The 25,820-nt window shown below is 41.6% G+C and overlaps 2 protein-coding genes across 8 annotated transcripts in view; one reads left to right on the top strand and one right to left on the bottom strand.

Annotated features, from left to right (window-relative positions):
• The window catches only part of myo10l1 (myosin X, like 1), a 98,665-nt gene extending 89,238 nt beyond the window's left edge, over positions 1–9,427 (bottom strand). Inside the window, exon 1 of one of the 4 annotated variants that reach the window (XM_020097886.2) lies at positions 8,728–9,427. In XM_020097886.2, coding sequence (XP_019953445.2) covers positions 8,728–8,748 — 21 coding nt within the window. In that variant the 5' untranslated portion in view covers positions 8,749–9,427. The remainder of the gene's footprint in view (positions 1–8,727) is intronic. The other 3 variants (XM_069535876.1, XM_069535878.1, XM_069535877.1) reach the window with 3 other exon arrangements.
• A 6,962-nt stretch (positions 9,428–16,389) lies between these two features.
• On the top strand, positions 16,390–25,766 carry atg9a (ATG9 autophagy related 9 homolog A (S. cerevisiae)). 4 transcript variants are annotated; one of them, XM_020098243.2, is made up of 20 exons: positions 16,390–16,544; positions 16,800–16,855; positions 18,089–18,240; positions 18,336–18,379; positions 18,484–18,548; positions 18,696–18,845; positions 19,222–19,363; positions 19,488–19,628; positions 19,754–19,874; positions 20,010–20,185; positions 20,276–20,398; positions 20,561–20,748; positions 21,454–21,607; positions 22,004–22,183; positions 22,339–22,551; positions 22,918–23,153; positions 23,301–23,418; positions 23,517–23,787; positions 24,260–24,390; positions 24,538–25,766. In XM_020098243.2, the coding sequence occupies exons 3-20, from the start codon at positions 18,138–18,140 to the stop codon at positions 24,583–24,585; spliced, it is 2,604 nt and encodes an 867-aa protein (XP_019953802.1). In that variant the 5' UTR covers positions 16,390–16,544; positions 16,800–16,855; positions 18,089–18,137; the 3' UTR covers positions 24,586–25,766. The 4 variants fall into 4 exon arrangements, with proteins under 4 accessions (XP_019953802.1, XP_069391980.1, XP_019953801.1 ...); XM_069535879.1 differs by having other exon boundaries at positions 24,488–25,766; XM_020098242.2 differs by having other exon boundaries at positions 24,245–24,390.
• The last annotated feature ends 54 nt before the right edge of the window (positions 25,767–25,820 follow it).

The following is a 25,820-nucleotide window of genomic DNA, read 5'->3' as shown; positions in this document are numbered from 1 at the left end:
TGGGTCGGGACGTTTTCCGTGGTTAACCCTTCACACAGATGGCACCTCTTTTTCATCCTGAGATATTGTTTTTGTTTACTTTATGTCTTATTTTTTCAGTTTTGCATCCATCACATCTGATATTTTGGCATTTTAGGAGGAATAGGTGGAAAAGTTCAAAAACATCGAATGGAGCAAGTGATTTGGACATTTGTGTTCTTATATACAGGCCCCTGTATAAATTTCAGGAAAACGTCGACTTCAGTGTGTATCTAAAAACAGCTTACACCTCTCACTCTTTCCCTGCTCTGTGAAATTCAACCCTCCCGGGCCTCCAGCTCCGTCTATCATCATTTTGTCAAGCTCCATTAAACCACAACTCTCCTCAATTGTCGCTTTACCCTCAAACACGACCTCTGACCTCACATCTCACACCCGGCTCTCTCTCACCAACAGGAACCAAACATCCAGGTCAAGAACAGCTCTCAGCTGAATTTCTTTGAGAAGGTTAAGAGTCAGTTCTGTTCTGTGCCAGTTGTGCAATTGTGAGGAGTCTAATCTAAGTGATCTTTAAAGTACATTGAACGATTTATAGCTTAATCTTCTCTCAGACATTTGTCTTTCCTCCGACTGACTGGATGAATGCACCACTTATTCATAATGGACAGACCTGGCAGCTGTTTGAGAAACATCCGATTTATCAGGTTCAGGAGAAATATGAGGGAAGTCAAGATCAGAATCTGACTAAATACAAACTACAGAGCTTTTTTAAATAGCTGTTCAGAAACCTGGACACAGTGTTCATGCCTCAGTATCCTGCTTTTCTACTCCAGTACTCCAGGTATCAAATCAATGTTTCTCAAAACCAGCCTATGGCTTCATCCAGGTTATTGAAAACAGGAAATTGCATTTACACATCATTTGGATACTTGTGTGAATTAATGCAGTTCTTTTGATATTTGTTAAATTAACTTCCCTGCTAAAAAGATGTAATATAGTTTGTGAAATCTGCAAGAAGCAACCAAATTCACACCCAGCTGTTTATGTAGTTGTTAGCTTCATGTTTGTTTGATTTTATGACAACATAGACTTTGAAAGCAGTGTCTCTTTAGCTCCGAAATCTGTATCTGTCTTTAGAAATTCCTTGAAGGGACAGGGACTTTTTATGAACAGTATCTGTTTTGCAGTTGTGTAATAGAAAAATCCAAATTGTTTGATGATCTGATGATTTGACTGTCAGACTGTGCAAGATAACAATACCTGCATATACCTGGAATAACTCAGTCAAATGTTCATTTGAAGTTAATAAAGGCTTATTATTTATGGATAATATAACATTTAGAAACAGAGAGATGTTTGTCCTTCATTATGAGACAATTGTGTGTGTGTGTGTCTGATAAAGGCCTTGTTTATGTTTGGGTGATCACATGGACGGCCGTGCCATTTGACTGAGGCATCGCCCTGGAGACCGTCTCTGATGAGGGACCCCCACCTCTGAGAGACACTCATGCCCAAACTACCACTGGTGAATCCTCGTCACAAACATACACTCAGTGTCTGCAGGCGCACACACACACTATGCACCTCAGACTGCAGATACAAAAGACTCACAACTGAAGATCAATACACCTTGTCACACCTGTCTTCTCAGTTTTAAGAGACGATCGTAGGAAATATATGAAAGGCAGAAAGGATACCAACAGTTTAAAGTACAGAAGGTTGAGGAAGACACAGAAGGACACAGATAAATAAATGATGAAACAAACAGCTGACTGGTCACAAGCTACTGGAAGATAAATAATGACCAGCATGGATGTGGGAGGACATAGATGGGTCTCATGAGACCAAAGGTCAAGGGTGCATTCAGAGACGACTTTGAATGTGTGTGTGTTTGTCTAGAACATTAATAACATTTACTTGAACCACAACGTCAGAGCCACATCTGATACACAGCCAAGATTCACAATTAAGTTAACTCAACATGATCATCCATGTCCAGATCTGGCACTTTTGGACACCTGACATGTTGTGGATGTTAGAACATCTAATCCAGCCACTGCTCACCCTTTAATGGATGTCTGACAGGAGGGTGCATGTGGGTTGTAGGTGCTTATATAAGTTAATCAAGTGAGAGGAAGAGGGCCAACATTGTTCTTGTCAATCCTCAGTGAGGGATGAGCGATCATGTGAGATATAGTCACGAAACTTTACATGTGTGTAGTTGAGCTCTTGAGTGAAGATGGGTGTGGTCCTTTGTTCCTGGTCATCCTGTTGACTGTCATGGCAGCTGGTGTGAGGCAATCCCAAACTAGTTGAACTGCTCAAGTTTTCTTGTCAAATAAAGAACCTAAAACATCAACTTAAAAGCACCTCTCCATCTTTCATGTGAACAGTGTTAAGGCTCTTTTATGCTCAACGTTAAACACGTATATGGAAGTGGACGGAGACTTCTGTCCATAATCTGTGTTCATTTTGTCCATGTTTGAAAGCTTTCGGATGAAGACAAAACAGGCAGAACGGAGCAGTGCCGCCAGAAATCTGAGGGTTCATACTAGACGATCAGGACATGAGGAAGAAATTCCAACAATGGCAGAACTTTTTGAGAGGAGGGACTTAAAGAGTTTGTAAGAAACTACAGGCGTATATATATGATGTTACTTCACCCAGTCACAGGAACAAACAGCACAACCTCCTCCGCTGTCGTCATGTTTGTTGTCAGAAACTCTCGACTCTGCGCTGTCCTCTACGGGATGTAATTCTAACAACCATGCCAACATAAAGGATGCATGGAAGTATGTGGACAGTGACAGTTATATCGTTTTCATAGGTAAGAGCAGCATATTTAATTTTCCACTTTTCTTCCCACCTTTATCTATTTCCACCCGAGCAACTTCTCATATGAAACAGTCCTTTCCAGATATATCCTACTAGGAGGAGGACTCCTACACCATGTACTGCAGAGTGTTGTTTTTGTCCTTTTGGCATGAATGACAACACTGGCTGTCCTGTTATTGCACAGCACATGAGACAGATATCTTAGTATTACTGTGATTCAGCTCTATGATCTAGATCCTGGAGTGCAGCCCTGTCTGTGTTAGCCACCTAAACTGTCAGTCCCGTTCCATTAAAGGTGATAATACAATCACTTTTAATGGAATATTAAAAGCTTTCAGAAGATTACGGATACTGGAAGTAGAGCAACAACATGTGTTTATGTGAGCGGACCTGCGTGTGTGCGTGTGGAAGTATGGGGGTGGGTGTCACTTTCATAAGTTGACTCACTATTATTTTTGCTTTTGTAGATTTACAAGTAAAAAATAATAATATTTTCAGGTTCCACTCTCTCAAAAGTGAAGGTTTTATGCTTTTACTCTGTCATACATGATAGTAAGATGAATACACTTTGGTTTTTAACTACTGGTCAGACAAAATAAGACATATTAAGAAACTTTGGATTCTGGAAATTGAAACTATTATTTATTTTACTGATGAAATAAGAAAACAATCAATCTATAGTAAATCAACATGAAAACAACCATAAGTTGCAGCCTCTTCCTGGCTTTATACAAGCAATATTATAAAAGCAGAATTATAAATGTCTTTATTTTAAAATGTCTCCTTTTCAAAGCCTTTCCAACGCAACAAAATGGCCTCTTTATTCTTTATGAGAATATTTGACTAATGTAGCACAAACCCCCCCACACACACACATAGAGAAGCCATCAGGTCGAAGCTGGTACAGAAGGTGCACTTGTGTGTGTAGCGTGTCCTGTTTGGCTGCGGTACTGTTGCTCTGGAATATGTGAAGCTTCAGCAGGATAACCTTTTAACCTGTCCTGGATTCCAAAACAAACACATGAATGATTTATCCAAAGTAAACCAGATCAGAAATAAATTACAAGCAGGGATAAGAGAGGCAGATTGAAGCAGCTGTTAATGTTATTTTCTGTGCACGTGTGTGTGTGTGTGTGTGTGTGTGTGTGTGTGTGTGTGTGTGTGTGTGTGTGTGTGTGTGTGTGTGTGTGTGTGTGTGTGTGTGTGTGTGATACAGTGCAAATCCTCTTTTAGTGGCCAGTTTTGAGCAGTCTGCTAATTATCACATTCTCTCTCATCTTGGATTTAACTACAGTCACACACCCCCACCCCCTGACACCCTGGCAACAAGACTCCCCGGCAACAGTATGGAAACAGGGTGCCATGGAAACAGCCTCTCTGCTCCCAGCATTGGTGGATGCCGGGAGATGGTGTTCAGGTGCAGAGGATTGTGGGATATGCTGTCATGTATTTTAATGTATGTATGTAATTCTTTGTTTTACACACTTGCATGTATTTTGCCTTTATTTCATGACTTGGGTGTGATTTGTGATGTTTAATTTTACATTTATATAAATTTTTGACCATAGGTGGGAGAAAGCGTGTGTTTTAGAAGTAGCTTAAAAAACTGGATGAAAACCAGATTGTGTTGCCAGTTTCCGACAGTGTGAATGTCTTACATAAATGACCTGAATCCCATGTAATTATCTGACAGCGCTAATAACTAATAGCTGAAACAATTCGACTGACACAAAATTACAACTAAAAACTATATAACAGTCCATTGTTTCATTACAGTTTCTGCTGTTGTGTATTTTATGTGTGTAAACTAAATATTTAACAGTCCAGAAATTCAAAATGATCACACTTTAACTAAGGAAATACAAATTGTGCGTGTATAATACAAAACATCAAATACCATGAAATGTTAAAAAGATGAGTGCTCATTGTTTTAGTCATTGTTATCAAAAATATTAATGAGAATTAATCAAGATATAAATTTTTGTTCATAATTCCCAGCTCCATTATAGCCCTTTAAGAGACGCATGATTCCTCGAGCTGTTGTTTCATTCAACTTTGAGCTTTACTCTCACAGAACAGCCAGGAGAGTGAGACAGGAGGAGAAGGAGTGGAAATGTGAAGGAGTGGAAAGACAGCACTGGAAAAATGCCAGGAGGAGAAGAGAAAGTGGTTGAGTGAGCGGGATGGAGAAGCTCAGAGAAGAGTGGCCGCAGGGAGAGAGAGAGAAAGAGCATCAGAGGGAAGGGAAAAGAGAGAGAGAAGCAAAACTGATGCAGCTCCTGAGCAGAACAAATGTGTTGGAAGCTGCTGAATATAGGTCACACATCTCCACTGACTGCTACCTTCCCTCCTTCCCGCAGTTTGTGCTTCACACAAAACCCTGCATAATTTGGACGACAATCTATGGACACGGCTCTGCTATTTTTACCCCTATAGCTTTATAAGTCAACATGCAATGTGCCAAAGAAATGACCGAATTTAAGATGCAAAAAAATCACCATTGCAGCAGCTTTGATATTGCTGTGTTTGCATGAATGTTTCACAGCCCATATGCAAGCAGCCATACAGAATGCATCCAGATGATTCATTTTTAAACACGAATCAAGTTCAATGCCTGAAAAGAGCAACTTCAGAGTGAGAACACTTCTTCCACTGCTTTATAACCATTCTGAACATGGTGTGTAGTGGGCACTCAACAAATTGCAGAGTTGTAAATAATAATTTACAGCCTGCCAGAGAGGAGAGAAGGAGAAAGAGAGGAGAGGGCAAAGACAGGACAGAAAGTACGGGCTATAAAAAGACAGATATGATAAAGCAACAATGACAGGAGCTTTGAGATTATGTGTCACGGCTTCGCCAACACTGCTCTCTCTGCGTTCACACCTGTCCGTCACCTGGTTATCAGTTCATGGTGGCTGTGCATCTGTAATCATGTCCAAACTTATCACCGACATAAAACACAAAATGTCAACAGTGAGACCGAATGTCATCTACCACCCCATCACACACACACACACACACACACACACACACACACACACACACACACACACACACACACACACACACACACACACACACACACACACAGAGTGTATCTTGATGCAGCTTCTTGGTAAATGGCACAGACATCACACTACTCTGCTGTAATCTGAACTAGAAAGTCAACTAGTGTAGTTTCCAGTATTCATGCAACTTCCCTTATAGTAAACTACATTTCAAAGAGATCCTCAATATGGCATAAGTAATAAAACAAAAGGAAGACGATATAGTAATAAATCTCTGCATTGTTATTATAAAATTACTGTGTATTTATGTGGAACATTTCCATTTTATTCTACGAGGAAAAATCAATCATGGTCTATGTCAGTAGCTGTTGTGGTTCCAATCTCACAACCCACATCAGCAGGCGGAGTTTTCACATTTGTCGTAGTAGATGTTAAAGCATCTATTGTCTGTGTCAGGTGTAGGACTCCTCCCCTGTTTTACTGTCTGTTGTCTGCTCTGTTTATACGTTAATTATATTTGAAAGTGCTGTGTTTGGGTAATTCCCTAAATTCCCCTGGACCTTGAATCTACCTTTGTGTATGAAAGGCTCTTTATAAATTAAACTACCTTACCTTGCCTAAATGTAACTACAGCTAACAGTGTTAAAAACATAGAGGTGAGATTTTGACCAGAAAAATTTAAGAATATCAGACAGACTGAGGGTCAATTGCATCACAAGTTAAACTAAAATGTGGATTCAATTAAAACAGTCTTCAGCAAACAAACTATTTATAATGTTTTATTATTTTGATTCTTAATTAGTTTCACATGTCTCTCTCCATCAAGTGTGAGTCATAAATTCTGAATACTTGAGAATAACTGATATGGACCATTAAAGGTGTAGGTGCCATATGCTGGTTAATATTTGATTCCCAAAACTTAGTGCTGCATTATACTTTTGGATAACTTCTTTACAAGGTTTGAGGTTTGAAAAAAGTAAAAAAAAAATATGACACAACAACATAGAATTCATCCCAAAATTAAATTCAAACATTCTGATTTGATGTTTCATGTCCCTCTGGTTTTCCCTTTGTTGAGAGGATTGGGTTTTGTTTTTATTTAGAGCACTTCATGTCACAACAGACAAGCATATTCTACTACTGACCAACCATTTCCAAAATGAGGGGATTATACAGTCGTCTAAAGCCACCTGACATTTCATGCTTGGCTGGCTGGCCGACCGACGATCATGTTTTCTGCCTGGGTTGAGACAGAGACAGAGAGAGCGGTCAGCTGTTCACTCTTTCTGGTTTAGAGGATGGATAGAGCGACAAATGGAGGAATGCTGCCGGGATATAAGACTGAGGTGTGGAGTGATCGGGACAGCGGAGGAATGAAACTAAGTGGATGTTGGACAGACACCTCCCGAGAGGATTGGTTACTCAGTGGTCCACTGCATGAAGTCATAATTCTGGGTATCAGAGCTGTGAGCCTGAACATGCATGGCTCAATAAGTCACTCCACTTTCAAGTCTCGCTTTGGCTTTCAGAGTCGGTGCTGTGCAGGGCTGCAGGGTTGGTTATGTGGTGGTCTGAGAATCAATGGTGGGATCAATTTATTGCACACAGACTTATGGGAAATGGAGCAGCAGAGACGGTTGTAGCATTTTGCTGTTGCTGTGTGACAGTAACAGTTGTCAGAGTTATGCTGTGTCGTCATTTACTCGTCTTATTGTAAATATGTTGCTGCAACAGAAAAGGCCTTGCATTGACACCGGTGCTCACCGTGGCCTTCACACATTCCCCCACAACCACTCACACAAACACATCAATAAATGGCATGACATCGCTGCCAATGTGAGAGGCATTTAAACCCATATCAGATTAACTTAAGAGGGGGGGGATAAGTAGCTTGGAGAGGACAGATTTTGACATCAAAATAGTGTTGGGGGGGGGGGGGGGGGCAGGACAAGTTGTTTCACTAGATTGTTTGAATGTGTGTGTGCACGTGCTGGGGAGTGGTGTGAAGATCACAGTGCAAATTTGGGAAGGGGGAGAAAACCTGGCTTTTGGTTCTTGGTTTAACAACAGTGAGGAAGGTTTGTCAAATAAATCCCATGATGATGGAGGTTTTCCCAGCAGGCACTGGGAGAATGAACAGGAGGGTTGAATTGCTGATTTACCTAATATTAAATTATGCCACCAATTTTAAACCCCTCCTGTCTCAACTAATTCATCCACACAGGCAAAAATATCCTTCTTCCCCCTCCTCCTCCTCCTCCTTCTCTTCCTCCTTCTTCCACTTTCCAGGTAGCCACTCTCCCCCTCCTCCTCCTCTTCCTCTTCCTCCCCCACCATCCCCTCCTCAATTCCCGCAGACGCGCACCGGCCCATACCCACCCTATGGACGCCGGCTCCATCCCCAACCACAGCACACTGGAGAGCACTGACAGGGTGCCTTCCCTCCTGTGCAGCATGGTGTTGCTGCTGGAGGCCAACACGGTCTTATATACCGTCGGTTGACAGATTGGCTTTAATCCGAGTGCAAGCCTTATGGATGCAAAAGCCCGTGTCAGCTCTCGTTTGGCCAATTTATCTGCGGCTCTGCTGTGAATTCATTCACCAAGCGAGCTGGAAACACAGGCCCCCTGCGCTCTGCAGTGATAATAAAATAACCATAATCAATATGTGGTTGATACAGGCCTATTTTTTTTTTTTTGCAGAGGGGGGGACACTCCGCTAATGGTTCCAGTCGAAAGAAGCAAAGCAACACCTGCCCCAACCGAACCCGATGGGGATCAGAAAAAAAGAGCACAGCAGTTTACACAGGCCGTGCATGGGTGCAAATCCAACGGTTGCATAAAACGCTTAATCTGTCATTCATGTTTAGCTCAATACCAGTGACACATATTCCGCCGAAGCTTACCTCCGTGAAAAACGCGTCCATCCTTCCCTACACTCCTCCCAGACGTCGCGCGCCCGGCCCCGCAGAGCGCAGACACCGGCTCCGGTTTCGTGTGTTCAAATCTCGCCGACGGAGAGGGCGAGCGTGCCTGTCGATATGGGGGGAAGGTAGCGCTGCCTCCTCCGTGTTGGTGTTTCCCATTCACCGGGCGTTTATCTTCATCTCCGGGTAAATGCTCAGTATGCTCACACTCTTTAGCAGCGTTGGCTCTATGCGCAAAGGAGACGCCACATGCGGAGAATCCAAGGAGGCTGTGATGAAATATTAAAAAACGTCCACGCCAGGGAGCCGCTGCAGGAGTGTCTAATTGAAGCGGCCCAGGTCTGCCTCCTTTCAGTGATCAAGTGTGTGTGCATGTGTGTGTGTGGGGATGTGAGTATGGTGCGTGGGGTTGAGAGATAGGACCAGTCCGGGGGCAGAGTGAGCTCGACGCTCTACACCTCACGCACCAACGGGGCGGTGCAGACACAGCCTCCTTCAAGCACTCACACATCCAGCTCATGCATACACACACACAAGGTGGTGCATTCTGAAGCTTCTCTACAGGCTGAGGCTGATGTGCACATCTGGATTTTTATTTTTATCTCCAGTCACAAGTGGGATCAGGTAGCCTGGTATGTTTTTGGGGGGGAAACTGAAGAGTTGGAAGAGCATCCGTCCCACTTGGCCCAATTACAGGTGTTGATCCTGAAATGATCCAGGCAGCAACTCCAGCATGAGCTTTTATACAACTGTGTTTTCTGTCCAAAAGAAGGTGAAGTGAGGATTTATACACTAGGAAATAATGTGCTCCGCTTGACAATTTCAGGAAAAACAGCTGCTTTTAGTGAGGATACGTTGGTGTGTGTGGGTTGGTTGGTTGATTGGTAGGTTGGTTGATTGGTAGGTTGGTTGATTGATAGGTTGGTGTGTGGGGGGGTTTATTTGTGTTTTATTTCTAACCCTTTTTGACATTTTCACTGCTTTTCAAGACATGTACCTATTTAAGGGATTGATATCTATACTTGTTTGGAGTTTGATGTAGATCCAAATAAAAAGCTCAACATTTGGTGCTAAACTGCAGAACAGATGGTTTTAACTTTATTCATGACTATTAATGGCTTGACTTTACTAATGAGGTTTTTCTCATTCTTTGCTTAAAAGTGATCTGAAGCAGTGACCGATTCATTAACCCATGATAAAGCTACAAGTTTAAAAAGTGCTACTGCTTTTATTTTCCTATACCTACTTGGGATGTGTAGAGATTATTGTTGAAAGATGAAATTTTGATAAACTGATTTGAGTTGATATGAATACATAACAACATTGAGGAAGAAATCCCCCAGCACTCATTGACAGGATGTCTAAATTAGCCATGAGGCAAGAGCTGTCAGCACCATTCACTCTCATGCTTCTCCAAAGCCAGACCACAAAGAGAGAGAGCGAGGGGGGGGTTAATATTTCTGTATGATCTTTCCTAAAAAGCCTCCCCCTCATTGCATTTGGAGGAGGAGGCTTGGTTACAGGGTTAGTCAGAGCCTCTGTGGGGTGAAAAATGATATCTCACAACACACACTCACATATACACGGGACCAGAGCAGAACAACGGGGGGTAAAAACACCCCCAAATCATAAAGGATAACACAGTGTCCCATGTGACACCAGCTTGTATGAATACGATATATAGACAGCTGGTTTATGTGATGTGGACCGTGTGAGGTTCTATTTTCCTCTTCTGAAGACCAGGCAGCAGGGGCCAGGTGCAGCTATCAGCAGCCCAGCAGGCTGAGGCCTCTCTAGGGTAAAGTATTGTGAAGCTCAGGCTGCTCCCTCTGGAGCCCTGGAGGTATAGAGGGGGGCCTCCTGGATGCATGCGTGGACGTATTATTTAGCGGTGCCCTCCATCTCAATCAGGGAGACAGTCCAAAGGCTAGACCCAACAACAGGGGCCCCACTTTTTGTTGAACATGTGTGTCTGCAGGGGTGACGGACACACACACACATGCGCATACACAGACAGTCAGGAAATGAGACCTGATCTTTGCAATCTTTAATATGAATCGGCCCTAAGGGAAGAGAGAACTTGTGTGATGAACCCGAGACTTCAGCCGGACAGCACACACTCATGTTCACTGTAAACTGAAGGAGAGATTGTCTGTGTAGCAGTGGAAGTAGCCACAAGAATAATAGACCTGATAGATAGGCCTTTGTTCAGTTACCTTATATCCAATCCCACCTCTGGATCCATTTCATATGATCATGTGGCAACTTTTTACTATTATATGATAACATGAAGTCAATATAAGGATCATCATTATCATATCGATGATTTTTTTGTTTCTATTTTTCTGTGACGCCTGGGGGCTGGAGCGGCAGGGTGCACACTGGCGAAGTAAAGAAAAAATATGATATTATTACAGAATTACATTATTTAAGTACTTTAATCTGTAAATAAGTTTTTTTTACGACCAAGCCTGTATTTGGGTTGTAGGCTGTTGGTTTGACAAAACACGGGTTTTGAAGATGCCCCCTTGTCCACATGACAATCATTTTCACTGTTTTCTATAATAATTTATTTTAGAGTAAACATCCCTATAATAAAGCCCAGGTACACTAAGGTACACTAACACAAAAAAAATGCTTTATTGAGTTTTCAAAATATAAACATCCTGTAGCAGCTTATACTGTCTGCTCTAAACCCCTCCTGACCAGGACTCCAGGGTGCAGAAAACAAACGGCCTGAACATAATTTTTGATCTGGGTCTGCATGGAAGTCAATAGACCAAATGCAACAGCCACAGATTTGCACAGAAATGTCCCGAGAGTGCAGGGGTGAGGATGGGTAGGGGGGGTTGGGGCTGCTATTCGTAATTACATGGCTAAAAGCCATCGACCCAAAGGGCATCTCATCTAACATGCACATATGTACAGGAACACACAGATTCAGGGAAAGAAACACACACATTGAAATACACAGACATTAAAAGTCTGGGCTATTAAATTGTCATTACCATGGTAACACCAGGACTGAGTGACCCTCAGCAGTGAAGAGAGGGATGGATGTTGTCCCCTGCAGGTCAGGAGCAGAACTCTGCTTACTCATCTGATCACAGTGTTTCTCCTTCATGTCTCCCTCTCCTATTTCTGTTACTCTGCATACACTGTGTGTGTGTGTGTGTGTGTGTGTGTGTGTGTGTGTGTGTGTGTGTGTGTGTGTGTGTGTGTGTGTGTGTGTGTGTGTGTGTGTGTGTGTGTGTGTGTGTGTGTGTGTGTGTAAATCAGAGAGGAGTGTGTGCTGTGGACAGGTCATCAATGGGTCCTCTGGTTCTGTGCATGGAAATGCAGACAGATTACTGAAGAGCTCAGACCCGAGCTCACCCATCCATGATGCTGAGTCTTCGTGTTAGTGTTGGAGCACGCTGACTAACAAGTCTAACATGCAGTTAATCACAAGCATATCATTTCATCCAAATTGGTGTGTGTGTGTGTGTGTGTGTGTGTGTGTGTATGCGTGCACATGTCATATGTTGCATGTGCTAATAGGCATCACTCACAGTGTCACAGCCAATCAGTTTTATGACCGCAGCATCCATAAATCTCTCTTCATTTATTATCCCTCTTTCTCTTTCGGTTGCTCCTCTCCTGTGACCTGAGTGTCTCACCGCAGACACATCTGTTTACGGCCGTCTGAGAGGACACGCTGAATCAAAGAGGCGCAGAGAGGCGCTGTGTGAAATGCCCTCATTGATCATCAACCTTCCTTTGTGCTGGTTATCTGGTAAAATGGGACAATCCAAAACAAGGCCTGAGGGTCAAATTTGGTTCTGAACAAGCGCGCCTTTTTATTCTAAACGGTCACAGAGAAACAAAGATGCATTGTTTAGACCTATTTGCTCCAATTTTAGCGTGAAATCTATAAACTATAAATGTTATAATGTTGTAAAGCAGAATTCTTTAAAATAAAGCTTCTTGTTACATGTTTAAAAGACAAATCACATAATTGTCTTTCATCGTTTTTATATTAGATTTATTTGCCATGCGTGTATTCTGCGATGAATCAACACAGTCACTCTTTTCAGATGACAAGGAGTAGAAGTTATAACAATAACTGCAGAGGCTTTATTAAAAGCTCTTTTTCATTTGTCTAAATTATGATTCATGCGACTTACAATGACGCACTCACACAGAGAAACACTTGAGAAAATCCAATACTGAGCTGATGAGGTTACTCAGTGTCTTTAATTTGATGCATTTTGAATTACGTGTCATATTAAACGTCTGTGGACAAACACTCCTGTCCAGGATTTCACTTAGACTGAATGAAAATCTTTGGGACATGCTAAATTCCTAGGTACGTAGATTTTTCCAGAGAAAAAGCAATATGATAAATCACTTTCTTTGCCACTGGTTGATGAGAGGATCTGCACTTGCATCTGTGAGGTGAATGTGAAACTACAGCCAGCATACCTTAGCTTAAATACTGAAAACAGGTTAGCTCTGTCCAAAGCTAACAAAATCTGCCTCCCTGTTTTTTTATCTTGCTGACTCCTTCTGATTTGAGCAAAGATCTACTGGCCTCTGTAGCTTCGTATTTACTGTAGAGTGGTATCAACCCTCATTTCCCAAAATATCAAACTATTCCTTTAAAGTAACCTGCTACAACTAATATTGGGTGTTTCAATTACTTTGTCCACTCCTGTTACTCCAGCTGGTCTCTATGTTTCTTCACACGCCACCATCTTTTTATCTGTATTGATTGTTAACCACTTTGCTGATATTGACCAATAACCTCTCTGTCTGGTGAGCGGGTCTGAAGGGCGTTTGCATGTCTGGATGTTGAAGCTGCATAATATTAATGCATTTTAACAAGAAGAGCAACAGATTTAAGTGTGGACAGAGGAAGGACAAAGAGAGTGAGACAAAGACTGCAAAAACACATTTTGAACTGCAGAAAAGTTAATAATATCATATATAAATAAATATTTGTTGTACAAATGTTACAAAGAAGGTAAGGGGTTATGGGGTGCATGTAAATATATAGAAAGAAGAGGTGGTGCATATGGAATACAACCCATGTTGACTGGTGTCAGAATTCACTCCCAAAGGACCATGAAGCTGAGCAACACAGTGATTCATGGATTCATATCTTGTGCACAGCCAACACACTCTTTCAGAGAGTGGCATGCATGATGTCATCTGATCTGTATGACTCATGCAACATAGATAGTTTTGGGATTCAAAATGAAATCATATTTAGGAGAACAAAGAAAGACGGAAGAAGGTCATCTCGGAAATAATTTACTGACCAGGCCTCTTTTTAAATGGAAGGAATGCACTGTACGTGTTCAGGCTGTAATTACTATCAGCAGACCACAGAGTATATATATACTTTTAAAAAAACCATTAGGCCAAATGTGCCATGTCAGCAATTTATGAATGAATGTTTGACCCCCTCTCCTCCCCTCTTCACCTGCGTTTTATTGCTTGTAAATTTGTTTTTGGATTTTTGATGTAAGTCAGTACTATAGTAACAGTACTATACTCTACTGTATGGTAACAATGTTTCCAGAAATAATGATGTAGTTTGTTTGATGTTTTTTAACTGTGTGTGTGTGTGTGTGTGTGTGTGGATTGCATCCCCGCTGTTTAGGGTTTACATGGGTGCATGCACGGGAAAGGATTTGATCTAATTAAGTTGCTCTAGAGAGATATGACTTCATCCTGTTTCCCTTTTCCCTACCCCCACCCAGAGCACCCCCACCTGACACGCCCCACTTCCCCACCCTGCTAACCCCATGCACCACCCATGGGCTGCATGGCAGCATGACAGCATGTCTTTGGAACAAATTAGCTGTCAATGCAACCCCCTAATTCCCGACAGACAGTGGGGTAATTTAATCAGCCGGCTATAGCCTGCAGCAGAGCACACATGCTTAGAGACATACACACACACATGCACACGTTGGCCAGAATCATACGATACCACAAGTAATTAACAAGCTGAGATATGCATTTAATAAATGTGTTCACTGAATCATAAATAAATGCAACATAAAGTAAATCAATAAACATTTTAGAAGTGAAAAGAAAGTGAAAAAAACTATTTTATTTAACATTTTATGTCAATGCTACATGTTCGTTAAGTACTTACTCTCTATGTAAATGCTTAGATAATCAGTTTAAGACGCTTTTTGCTTGTATTACATCCAATGGGATCAGCAAAGGTAAAACATATTTCAGGACAAAAAACTGTGAATTACTTTAAATCATCTGCAACATCTGCATTTTACGCTTTTTACATTTGTTTTTTAAATGTTGTGTTACTTATTAGTCCCTTTCCTGTGCATATTAGAATTTAATCAGTTCAAACATGATCCATCAATTTAGTGAAGAGGTGGAGAAAGACTCTGACTTACAGTCAGCAGCTTTGAATCATACAGTGTGTTGTTTCAACATCTCGGTTGTGGCAGACTCTTTCTCCTGGATTAAGTTGAATGAAGCCTAATCCTAATCAGAACAGATTAAATTATACAGATCACTATAATAACTGGATTACACGGACTCCCCCCTGACTCAAGACACCCCTACCCTTTTTAAATCAACAGCACACACAAACAAGTACACACGCTGTCATGACAGACATGCATGGTTACTTAATGAGTTCTTTATTGCATATGTGTAAGAGGGAGGTTTAAATGTCATACATGAATGAAGAACCTATAGAAGTGTCAGATGATAAACAGTAATGGCAGTGTTTGTACATACGGGAGTGTGTCTGCGTGTTTGTGTTACTGTTGTGTTTGTCTATAACCATGTCTTGGGGTGAAAAGCAAGAATTAAATCCCAATAATTTGCTTCTCGCTGGAGAGACTGGTTAATGAAATCATCATCATTAAGTCACACACACACAGGTTAACACACATATAGCCCACACACAGGGATCAGTGTTAAACTGTGTAACTACTCCATTGACACAGTGAACAAAAGCCCAGCTGTCACTCCAGAGGCTCAACAATCATAAATGAATATTCATCACAGCAGAGAGTGACAGAAGGTGAGTTTGGCTTTGCAGAGCATCATGTTTATACTCTGGAGTCAACAACTGAATGCTCATCAAAATGCAATTCATACAATCTTATGTGCATAAAGAACACTCCAAATATACTGTATAAAGAGTCTGACGTGAGTGTTATACTTTAGGAGTAATTTACACATCATTAATGTGTTCGTATAGTTGTATTACAATTATTGTTACATATAAGTTTCTTTTATCCATCTGAAGACTAAAGAAAACAATTTAAATGCAAACACAAGATCTCAAATCTTGAATGAATTGGAGCAAAAAGAAGAAGAATCTTATATAATCTACCTTTGTTATCATTACTACTACCTCTACTCTATTGAGGAATATTAAACATAATATTGTACTCAACAACAAATATTACAATAATAATCATCATAGTAATAATAGTGCTACTAAAAACCACCAGACGATGGAGGTGAAGACCAGTTTACCAGGGTCAGTGGTGAGGAGCCATCATGGAGGATCGTTACAGAGCGTGTTATTGACAACCTTAGAGCCCGCCCCCCCCCCCCGAACACGATTGGCTGCTGAGCTCGCAGTTGGAGAACTCCCTCCTCTGATTGGCCGGCAGCGCTGACACTCAGCCGCGGCAGACGCCTCTCTGTCGTGTGGAAAATGAAACCGAGAAACAACCGGATACTGTTTTTAACAACACGGACACCAGAAGAGGAACCATCGCACCTGGAGGTCTGACTGTGACACAGCCGGGGAGGAGGTGAGACACACGGGGAGAGGGCTCCACGCGAGGCGGTGGTGGAGGTGGAGGAGGAGGTGGTGGTGGTTTGGGGAGGAGACATGGTTTTATCTCGTGTGAGGGAGTCGGGCCTCTGCTGTCAGAGCTCCACAACAACAACAACACCTGAACCCGCTTGTTGTTGTTTCCTGTCATCAGCCATTTGTCCCAGGACAAATACGACTCAGGCTGCGTTCGCTTTAAAAGACATGTCCGTCTCTTCCTCCTTCTTTACAGCTGGGGATGTTGAGTAAACACAGGAGCTGGGCGGGACGAGCTGTTCTGCAATGGAGGTGAGAATACGTCTTCAGCTGACCATAGCTATCTCATATGTGTCCTTTGAGAGGCGAACATGTGTTTAACATCAGCTGAACCTCATCTGGAGCTGCAGTGTGATGTTTTCATGCCACAGGACCCCCCCTCCCCCTCTTACACAACATTACACTGTGTTTACACTTACACGTTCAGATATCATGGAGCCTTCTTGACAGTTTTTCTTTGTACTTCATTGCTGCCACGGAGCCATTACTCGTACTTTTGAGTTGTGTTCAATAGCATGTACCTATGGATTTCGTTTTAGCTCATTACTTAGTTTCCTTTTGACTGACAAGAGCAGATGCAGGTGTTAAACGAAAGTCAACTTTATTGTCAGTTCTGCCATATGTACAGGACACAGACGGGACTGAAATGCTGTTCGTCTCTGATCCCCGGTGTAAACATATAAGTGGACAGAACATAAAAGTACGCAAAGACAGAACGTGTCAGTGCGCATCATAATAAGTACTCAAAACATAGTACAAAGTATGACATAGTATGCAGTCAGAAGGCACACAGTGCTTATTTTAAATCATATTTACACATTATGAACACAGAGCCTGCACATAGACTTTCCACAGACCCACTGTTAACAAACAGACAGACAGGAGTGAAAACATAACTCAACCGAAAGCGACTCACACACAGTCTTAAAGCAATGTAAATGCTATAACAGTAAGGTGAGGGGGCTCCCATTGGCTCCAGGGTCCTAGGCATGTGCTCACTTTGCCCATGTGTAGTCCGTCATTGTTAAAGAAGTTGAACATGCACTTTGGACATATTTTTATAGACACATGCATACTTAAAACTACCTCTGTGAAGCCTGTGCAGCATGAGCAGCTTCAATATTGAATCAGGAAAATGCACTTTAACCAGGTCTACTTTTGAACCTTAGTAAGCAAGAATCCAGGGATAGGTTTATTGCACTGTCGCTGGTCATGACCTCTGATCTGTTCTCAGAAGGATCAGACAAAATATAATTTTCCTATTATTTCCTTGAGAAATTAATATTAAATAAAAGAGTGTGAGCAGTGTGTAGCATGTTTAAGTGTGACGATAAACAGATGATTAACTGTTCTGTTAACTTTGTGCTGTGTAAAGTGCTCTCAATTTCTTTATATATATCACTTCCTATTTTTCTTGAGTGTGTCTTCATATCTGGAACACTCTTGCCTTGCTCTCATCTTCCCCTGCTTTTCTCTGTTGTCCAGGCTGTAGCAGTGGGTTTGGTTACTTGGTGAGACTGAAGCTGCTGTCACTATGGCGCACTTTGACACAGAGTACCAGCGGCTGGAGGCTTCCTACAGCGACTCTCCCCCTGGAGAGGAGAACCTGCTGATGCATGTGCCTGAAGGAGGCAAATGTATGACAACACACACACACACACTCTCACACGCAGAATGCAAATTCATAATGAACTTTTAACATAGAGAATCACATTCTTCTCTTCTTTTGCAGCCCAGTGGCACCACATAGAAAATCTGGACCTGTTTTTTCAGAGAATATCCTTGAACATTATTATGGAATGTATTCCTTTTGTTCTGTGAATTGTTCTTTCGTGAATTTGGCTCTGTGAACTACCACTGTGGTCCTTAACATTCTGTACGTCTATAACCTGCATCAGAAGAATGGATTCACCTGTATGCTGCTGGGAGAGATTTTTGAGCTAGTGTACGTATCCTGTCTTCTTTTAATTTTGTTTTTCAGACTCGTAAATTACATCTATGGATTGTAATTTGCCTTGTATCCATGTTTTCATGTTTCCTATTTCTTCCTGTCCTCCCTCTCTCCCTCCTTCTACTTTCTTTTTCCTTGCAGTCAATTGCTGTTTGTGGTCGGCTTCACCGTATTTCTAGCTAACTGTGTAGATTATGACATCCTCTTTGCCAACAAGTTCGTAAATCACACGGATTCGTCTAAAGTCACCTTGCCAGATGCCTTCCTTCCAGTAAACGTCTGCAGTGCTCGGTGAGTATTTACATTTACACACATTCACATTCAAGTGTAGTGTGGGTGAGAATAGGACTGAAGATTGTTTAGTTAATTCAGCTTGTTTTGAGGAAACAAGAAACTGGATGAAGAGCAAATTGTATACACTAAAGTGCAATGATGCGTGTAATTAAAAATATGAGAATAAGAAGAATGCAACCTTACCATCGACAGCTTTTTAAAGTCCACGCACTTCTTAAATGTGACATTTGCTAATAGCTAATATATCAGTTTTGACTACTACCGTCACTGAGAAAGTTAAGATGTGTTAGCAGTTAAGTTGTTTACCCAGGTCAACAGCTGAATATGTTCTGTACGTTTACATTTATTGATAAAAAAACATTTTCTCCTCTAGTATCCAAGACAATGTGTTTGTGATCTTTGTGCTGATAATCTCTGGGGTGTTCTGGCTCCACCGGCTCGTCAAATTCATCTACAATGTCTGCTGTTACTGGGAGATCCGATCCTTCTACATCAATGCCCTCAAGATGACCATGGTGACTGGGACAAATAATGACATGTGATTTGTTCTGTGGAAATTATATGTATCTAGTAAGATTTATTAGTCTCATATGATAATATTTTGTAGCACGTAGCCTTCACTGAGCCTTTTCTTCTCAGTCAGAGCTTCCTTATGCGACATGGCAGGAGGTACAGGCCAGGATCGTGGAGATCCAGAAAGAACACCAGATCTGCATCCACAAAAAGGAACTTACAGAGCTGGACATCTACCACCGCATCCTCCGCTTTAAAAACTACATGGTGTGTTTGTTTGTGATGAAATCTTAATGACACTGTTCAAAACGATTCATCTCTTACACAGCTGTCTGTATTTATAAGAAAACATTGTGACCTCAAACCAAAGCTGTCCTCCTGCTCTTCTCCAGGTCGCCATGGTTAATAAGTCACTCCTTCCTGTTCGTTTTCGACTCCCTGTACTTGGGGACAGTGTTTTCCACACTCGGGGGCTCAAGTACAATTTTGAGCTTATCTTCTTCTGGGGGCCAGGTGTGTATGTTCACTTTGATTCATTATATTTGTACGATATGGATCTACTTTCTACGTTGTTTTCTTCATCTGAAATTATGCGTATATTTTACATGCATGCCTTCAAATATGTATCCCTTATTTGTTTCTCTGCAGGCTCTCTGTTTGAGAATGAGTGGAGCCTAAAACCAGAATATAAGAGAGGAGGCAACAGGCTGGAGCTGGCTGACAGGCTCGCGTCTCGCATCCTATGGATTGGCATTGCCAATCTGCTGCTGTGTCCGGTCATTCTGGTGTGGCAGATTCTCTACGCCTTCTTTAGTTACACTGAGGTAAAGGCTCCAGATGAAGATCCTTAATCTAAAGACCGCAATTTTTTATACAATGCCAGAGACAAGAATTTGTTGTGTCCCTCTTTTTAGGTGATCAAGCGAGAGCCTGGTTCTCTGGGAGCGAGATGCTGGTCTCTCTACGGTCGCTGTTACCTGCGTCACTTCAATGAGCTGGACCACGAGCTCATGTCGCGCCTCAGCAAAGGTTACAAGGTTGGTGGACTGGCTCTTTTTTTTTGATAAATGCAGAGAATGCCTTTGTTTATGGAAGTGCAGAAAATCACATGACATACTGGTGCTTCTCATCCATGCTCATAGTGTTTACTATTATTTTTGTTTCCTCCTTTTCCTCTTCCTCTTCCTTATTCCAACCAGGCTGCATCCAAGTACATGAACTGTTTCCTTTCACCACTGCTGACGGTGGTTGCCAAAAATATAGCGTTCTTCGCTGGGTCTCTGCTGGCGGTTCTCATCGCCCTGACCATCTATGACGAGGACGTTCTCGCAGTTGAACATGTTCTGTCGTCAATCACTCTGCTGGGAGTGTGTATCACAGTCTGCAGGTCAGGATTAGTGTTATCCTATTAATCTGTCTGCTCGTGTCATCTATTTAAATGCACACAGTTGATTTACGGAAATGAGGGAGAAAAAATTATAGTAGGCCAGCCTACATCAGCGAATCAGCACAACTTTATACACAACTGAAACTTGATTAGTTAGTAGCAAACATTAGATACATATACATACAACATGGATAAAGGACAAATCTCCAACTAGAACATTTGCATATGTTATCCCTTAGTCATTCCTTTATTGCCCTTTGAAAGCTACCCAGATTTCTAATCTCTTTAATGCTCTTGGGCAGTTTACTGAAAATGGGAATAAGAGGGTTTCCTCTCTTAAGTAGCTTCTGACTACTTAATACGTGTTAGCTCTGAATTTAAATTCTTAAATATCGGGGCAGTGAGGGAGCTCTACTAACAGATGGTGTAGTTCTGTTTCTTACTTAAAACCATTCAAGACTCACAGAATTTCTTAGACTCTGACATATATGGTTTATATATTTTAATTCTCCACCTATATTCATCTAATACATTTTAAAAGTAGAAAGTCTTTTGCTTTGATTTTTGAGTTTCAACCAAGGAATCTGTTTACTTGTCTCGTACAAAGTGTTTTCTGATGGCAGTGAAAGACAGCTATTATCAAATATACTTCAACTTACAGTGCAAGATAAAAGTTTTAATTCTCCACCATCTCCCTTTCTTCAGGTCATTTATTCCTGATCAGCACATGGTGTTTTGTCCTGAGCAGCTGCTGCGGGTTATTTTGGCTCATATCCACTACATGCCCGACCACTGGCAGGGCAACGCACATAGATATGAAACCCGTGACCAGTTCTCCCAGCTCTTCCAGTACAAAGCAGTGAGTACAAATACTGAACTGGGAAAGATACCAAGACTCAGAATAGAGTATATAGAATTTTAATTAACTTTCAATGCAAATATCTTGAGAACATTTTGTTGAGTACACACATTAATTTTCTAATAGCAAACTTTACTTTCACATTGTCATAAACCAGACCATTAAAAAACAGACTAGTGCTGTTGGTTATGAAATTAATGGATTGGATTTACCCTTCAATTCCAAATTTTCATGATGGCACCTTAAAACCTCAAATCTTTAAATCACAATAGTTCTTCAACATCTCAGTCAAAATTAATATATAATTTTCTTTTGTTATAATCAAATGTTCTAGTTACTTTGCTCAATCCTAGTACCTGACTGTTCCATGCATGTTGTCCATTTGTTTGCGTCCAGGTCTTTATTCTAGAGGAGTTGCTCAGTCCAGTGGTGACTCCCATCATCCTGATCTTCTGTTTGAGGAGAAAGTCTCTGGAGATCATTGATTTTTTCAGGAACTTTACGGTGGAGGTGGTCGGGGTGGGAGACACCTGCTCCTTTGCCCAGATGGACATCAGGCAGCATGGACACCCTGCGGTGAGGGACCACACATCATATGCAGTCATACACTCATGTTGACACAATTTTTGACAGTTTGGATGTACTTGGGTATAACCTGTGTAGCATGCATTACATTAATTAATTAAAAAGTAAAATCATAAGTATGTCTTAAAACTTTACTCCCTCTGTAGTGGATGTCAGCAGGGAAGACAGAGGCGTCTATTTACCAACAGGCGGAGGATGGAAAAACAGAGTTATCTCTGATGCACTTTGCCATTACCAACCCTCAGTGGCAGCCTCCTCAAGAAACGACACACTTCATCAGCCAGTTGAAAGAAAGAGTTCACAGAGAGGCCACCGGGGTTCCTACAGACACTCATCCACTCTCAATGTCAGAGTCTGAGGTACGGAGACAGACTAACTAACATGCTCAGTATCACAAGGATCTGAGGTTAAATTTCCTGACATCTTCAGAGGTAAAATTAGATTCACTCCGTTCTCTCCCCCTTCTCTCTGCATCTCTCAAGTTAAATGTGCTTTATTGGCATGAAGTCTTTAACAGTAAAATAATGTTGCCAAAGCATTGGAATACACAAGTACACAAAATTGTTATCTTAAATATTGATGTCATTTAACTTAAAACTTAAAATTAAAAAACAGAATTGCTTGAAGTAAACAATCCTACTTCATTGAATGGTTTACATTTCAGGAAGAAGTGCATCTCTGTCTCAACTTCTTGCTATCTCACTCTCTCTCTCTCTCTCTCATAGCCAAGGAGCCTCGTTGCAAACCTCTTGGCAGGTCCCTCCACCCTGGGCTCTGTCCATTTTGGCAGGGATAGCTATTTGGCCAATCACGCAGCAGCTGGTGTAAGCGACGGAGCATCTGCCTTGCGCTCTCTTTCACCAATCAGCAGCAGTCTGCATCTCAGAGGCAGTTTGAGTGCCACTCACCAAACTTCAGGCTGCCACACGTCAGCCATGAGCAAGGCAATGGCAGGCTCGGGGTAAGAAACTACCACTGAAAATATGCCTCAACTCAACACATTATATTCATTGAGCTGCTGTCTTCCTTTATCCAGTTTTTTTCTTATCCCCAGTTCTTCCTCTTTATATCATAATTTTCTCCACATTTGTTCTCTCTCCTCTTGTAGGACTGATGCCAGAACTGTGAGCTCGGGCAGCAGTGCATGGGAGGGTCAACTCACCAGTTTGATCCTATCAGAGTATGCCTCCACTGAGATGAGCATCCATGCACTTTACATGCATGAGGTAAGTACATATGTGCACACACAAGAGATGTTCTTAGAGAACCTCTCCATCCTGGGTCCCATGCATTACAACGGTATCTTTGTGTTTTGTCCTTGTAGCTTCACAAACAGCAGTCCAGAGGCGAGGTGTCTCGTCACACGTGGCACAGGCAGGAGAGCGATGAAAGCAGCGACAGCATCCCAGATGAAGTGAGGAGCCACCCCCCCCCTCACTCTAGAAATTTACCCCGCTCGCATACTTACCCCACCACAGTTCCCAGTCCCAGTGCCATTCCCACTTCAGCTTCAGCCAGCAGCAGTACCTCCATGGGCCGGGAGGCGGCATCGTCACAGGGAAGCAGCCATCGGAGATATGGCGGAACAACTTCAGGTATCTATTAATGTTTGTGGTCGTCTCTCCAGTTGAACAGTTATCAAATGTCCCTTCAGAGTTTTTCCTACTGTTATTTTAACATGTTATCTAATATAATGTTACCTATCTCTTTTCTCTTTCTAAAAGTACATTAACATTACATCATAGATCACATTAACTCTTGATACTGTCACAAAGGCCTTGCACTTCGTCAAGCACTATTATTTTTACGAAAGAAAACAATAGATAAAAGAGATGTAGGATCAATTTAGGAGAAGAAATGCTGTCTTACAAGAAAATGTAGTGTGATGCGCAAAACTTTCTCAGCCCTGGAGTAAAAGTGAGCATCTTCCTCAGTTAATCCACATGTGCTTGATATAAGAACTAAGTGGGCTAATTGATTATTTGCAAATCACTACAGTGCTGGTGCTGTACAGATCATTGTTGCTGAAAAACCACGCTTTCTGTTCTCCAGACTCTTTTGGTGCAGGGGGGAAGGTAGTGAGATCAGCCCGTGTCCCCATGGGAGGGTGGGCAGAGGACGGTCAGGCAGCACCACGACAACACGGGCCAGTGCCGGAGGAGAGCTCCGAGGATGAGATGCCTCCTCACATACAAAAGGTGACACTATTTGTGTGTGATTGGTTGGGATGGTGTTGTTGATTTGCCTTAGAAAATTGCAAGTAAACTAATATTTTTGTTTTCTGTCTCACTTTAGATTACATAACTAAGCCATGTGAATACAAACCATTTCCCCGCCCCCCATAGGTTACTGATCACATCGTCATCCTCGATCGTACCTCACCCCAGGATTGACCATCTGATTGGACACAGATGAAGATGGAAATGTGAAAGATGTGCCATGATTCCTGAAAATACTCCAGTAGTGAAACCATCTGAACAAGTTTAGAGTCTCATGCCGTCAGCCATTAAAAGACACAATGAGCTTGTGACATCCATGATGTACTTTATGACTTCCTGTATGCCTAGACAGGGTAAATCTATGGATCTGTGTGTCAGAAGAGGACCTACAGGATCAAGTTATTTAGAATTACCATTGATAACGTTACATAACTCTACAGTTTTTATAATGTCTCACATAATGAAAGTGTTTGCGTTGCTGCGATCTAATAATAATTCTGAACACTCCTGAGAAACAGTTTGACCACAAGGTGATCACAGTAATCCAAATTGTTTTCTTTTACAAATCAGATGTCATGAGAAGTAACGTTTCGATCTATTGTGTCTGATAATAACAGCATTTAACCAGAATGTGTTCAAAAAGATGTTGGTAACACACAGACTTTCATTGTGTATATCTGCTCTGGTATCAACAGCAGAAACCTGTGCAGCTTGCATCTCTGTCTATTTTTAATTCTATTCTGCAGTCATTGCTTTACAAAGTTCAGCTGACCTTTTGAAAATGTTATGAAATTTTCCTGACGTTTGGCCCAGTTTGATAGATTGTACAAAGAAGCCTGGTATTGTGCACGTATTGCACTGTAAATAAATGTTATCAGGTAAAGTCACAGCAACTATACAGAATACTGAATTCATCAAATTAACACAATTTTGTTATGTCTCACCAGAGATGCTGTATGCGAGCACATTTTCATTGGATTTCACCAATGTTTTATTGTTTATTCGTTCTATTTTTCTACGTGTGGGCAAGCGAGGCTGTGTAAAGCATGGAATACTGATTTGTTGTCATACAAGAAGCCCCCGAGCACAAGTGCATGACAATAATCCAGAGTTGTACATACATCACCCTGATCACTCACAGCATGACTGTCGTCTGTGCCCGACATTAAGCCGCAGTTCTTTAAAAGAAGTATGCACTTTAATCATTTGTTAATACTGAGGGTCTCACTCAATGTGGATTGTTTGTTTCATATATTTTTTAAACTATTTTATCTATGAAAAGGGAAGTGTCATGATGATTGACGTTATGTTGTGGTTCAATGCTGTACATTTAGATTAAAAAAGTGATCACTGTCGTTTTGTTTTGTTTTGTAGATCCTGTAAAATACCATTTCGTACAGCTGCAACCT

This window comes from Paralichthys olivaceus, chromosome 12, assembly GCF_024713975.1.
Source record: "Paralichthys olivaceus isolate ysfri-2021 chromosome 12, ASM2471397v2, whole genome shotgun sequence".
NCBI classification, from domain to species: domain Eukaryota; kingdom Metazoa; phylum Chordata; class Actinopteri; order Pleuronectiformes; family Paralichthyidae; genus Paralichthys; species Paralichthys olivaceus.
Note: the sequence above shows the minus strand (reverse complement) of the source record. Positions and strands in the feature narration are given on the sequence as shown.

Excerpts from the sequence above, each read along its gene's own strand:
- atg9a (XM_020098242.2), top strand. The coding sequence starts at position 18,138 with ATGGCGCACTTTGACACAGAGTACCAGCGGCTGGAGGCTTCCTACAGC. Across the intron at positions 18,241-18,335 it reads TGTGCCTGAAGGAGGCAAAT|CCCAGTGGCACCACATAGAA; the intron begins GTATGACAACAC and ends CTTCTTTTGCAG. Across the intron at positions 20,749-21,453 it reads GTGTGTATCACAGTCTGCAG|GTCATTTATTCCTGATCAGC; the intron begins GTCAGGATTAGT and ends CCCTTTCTTCAG.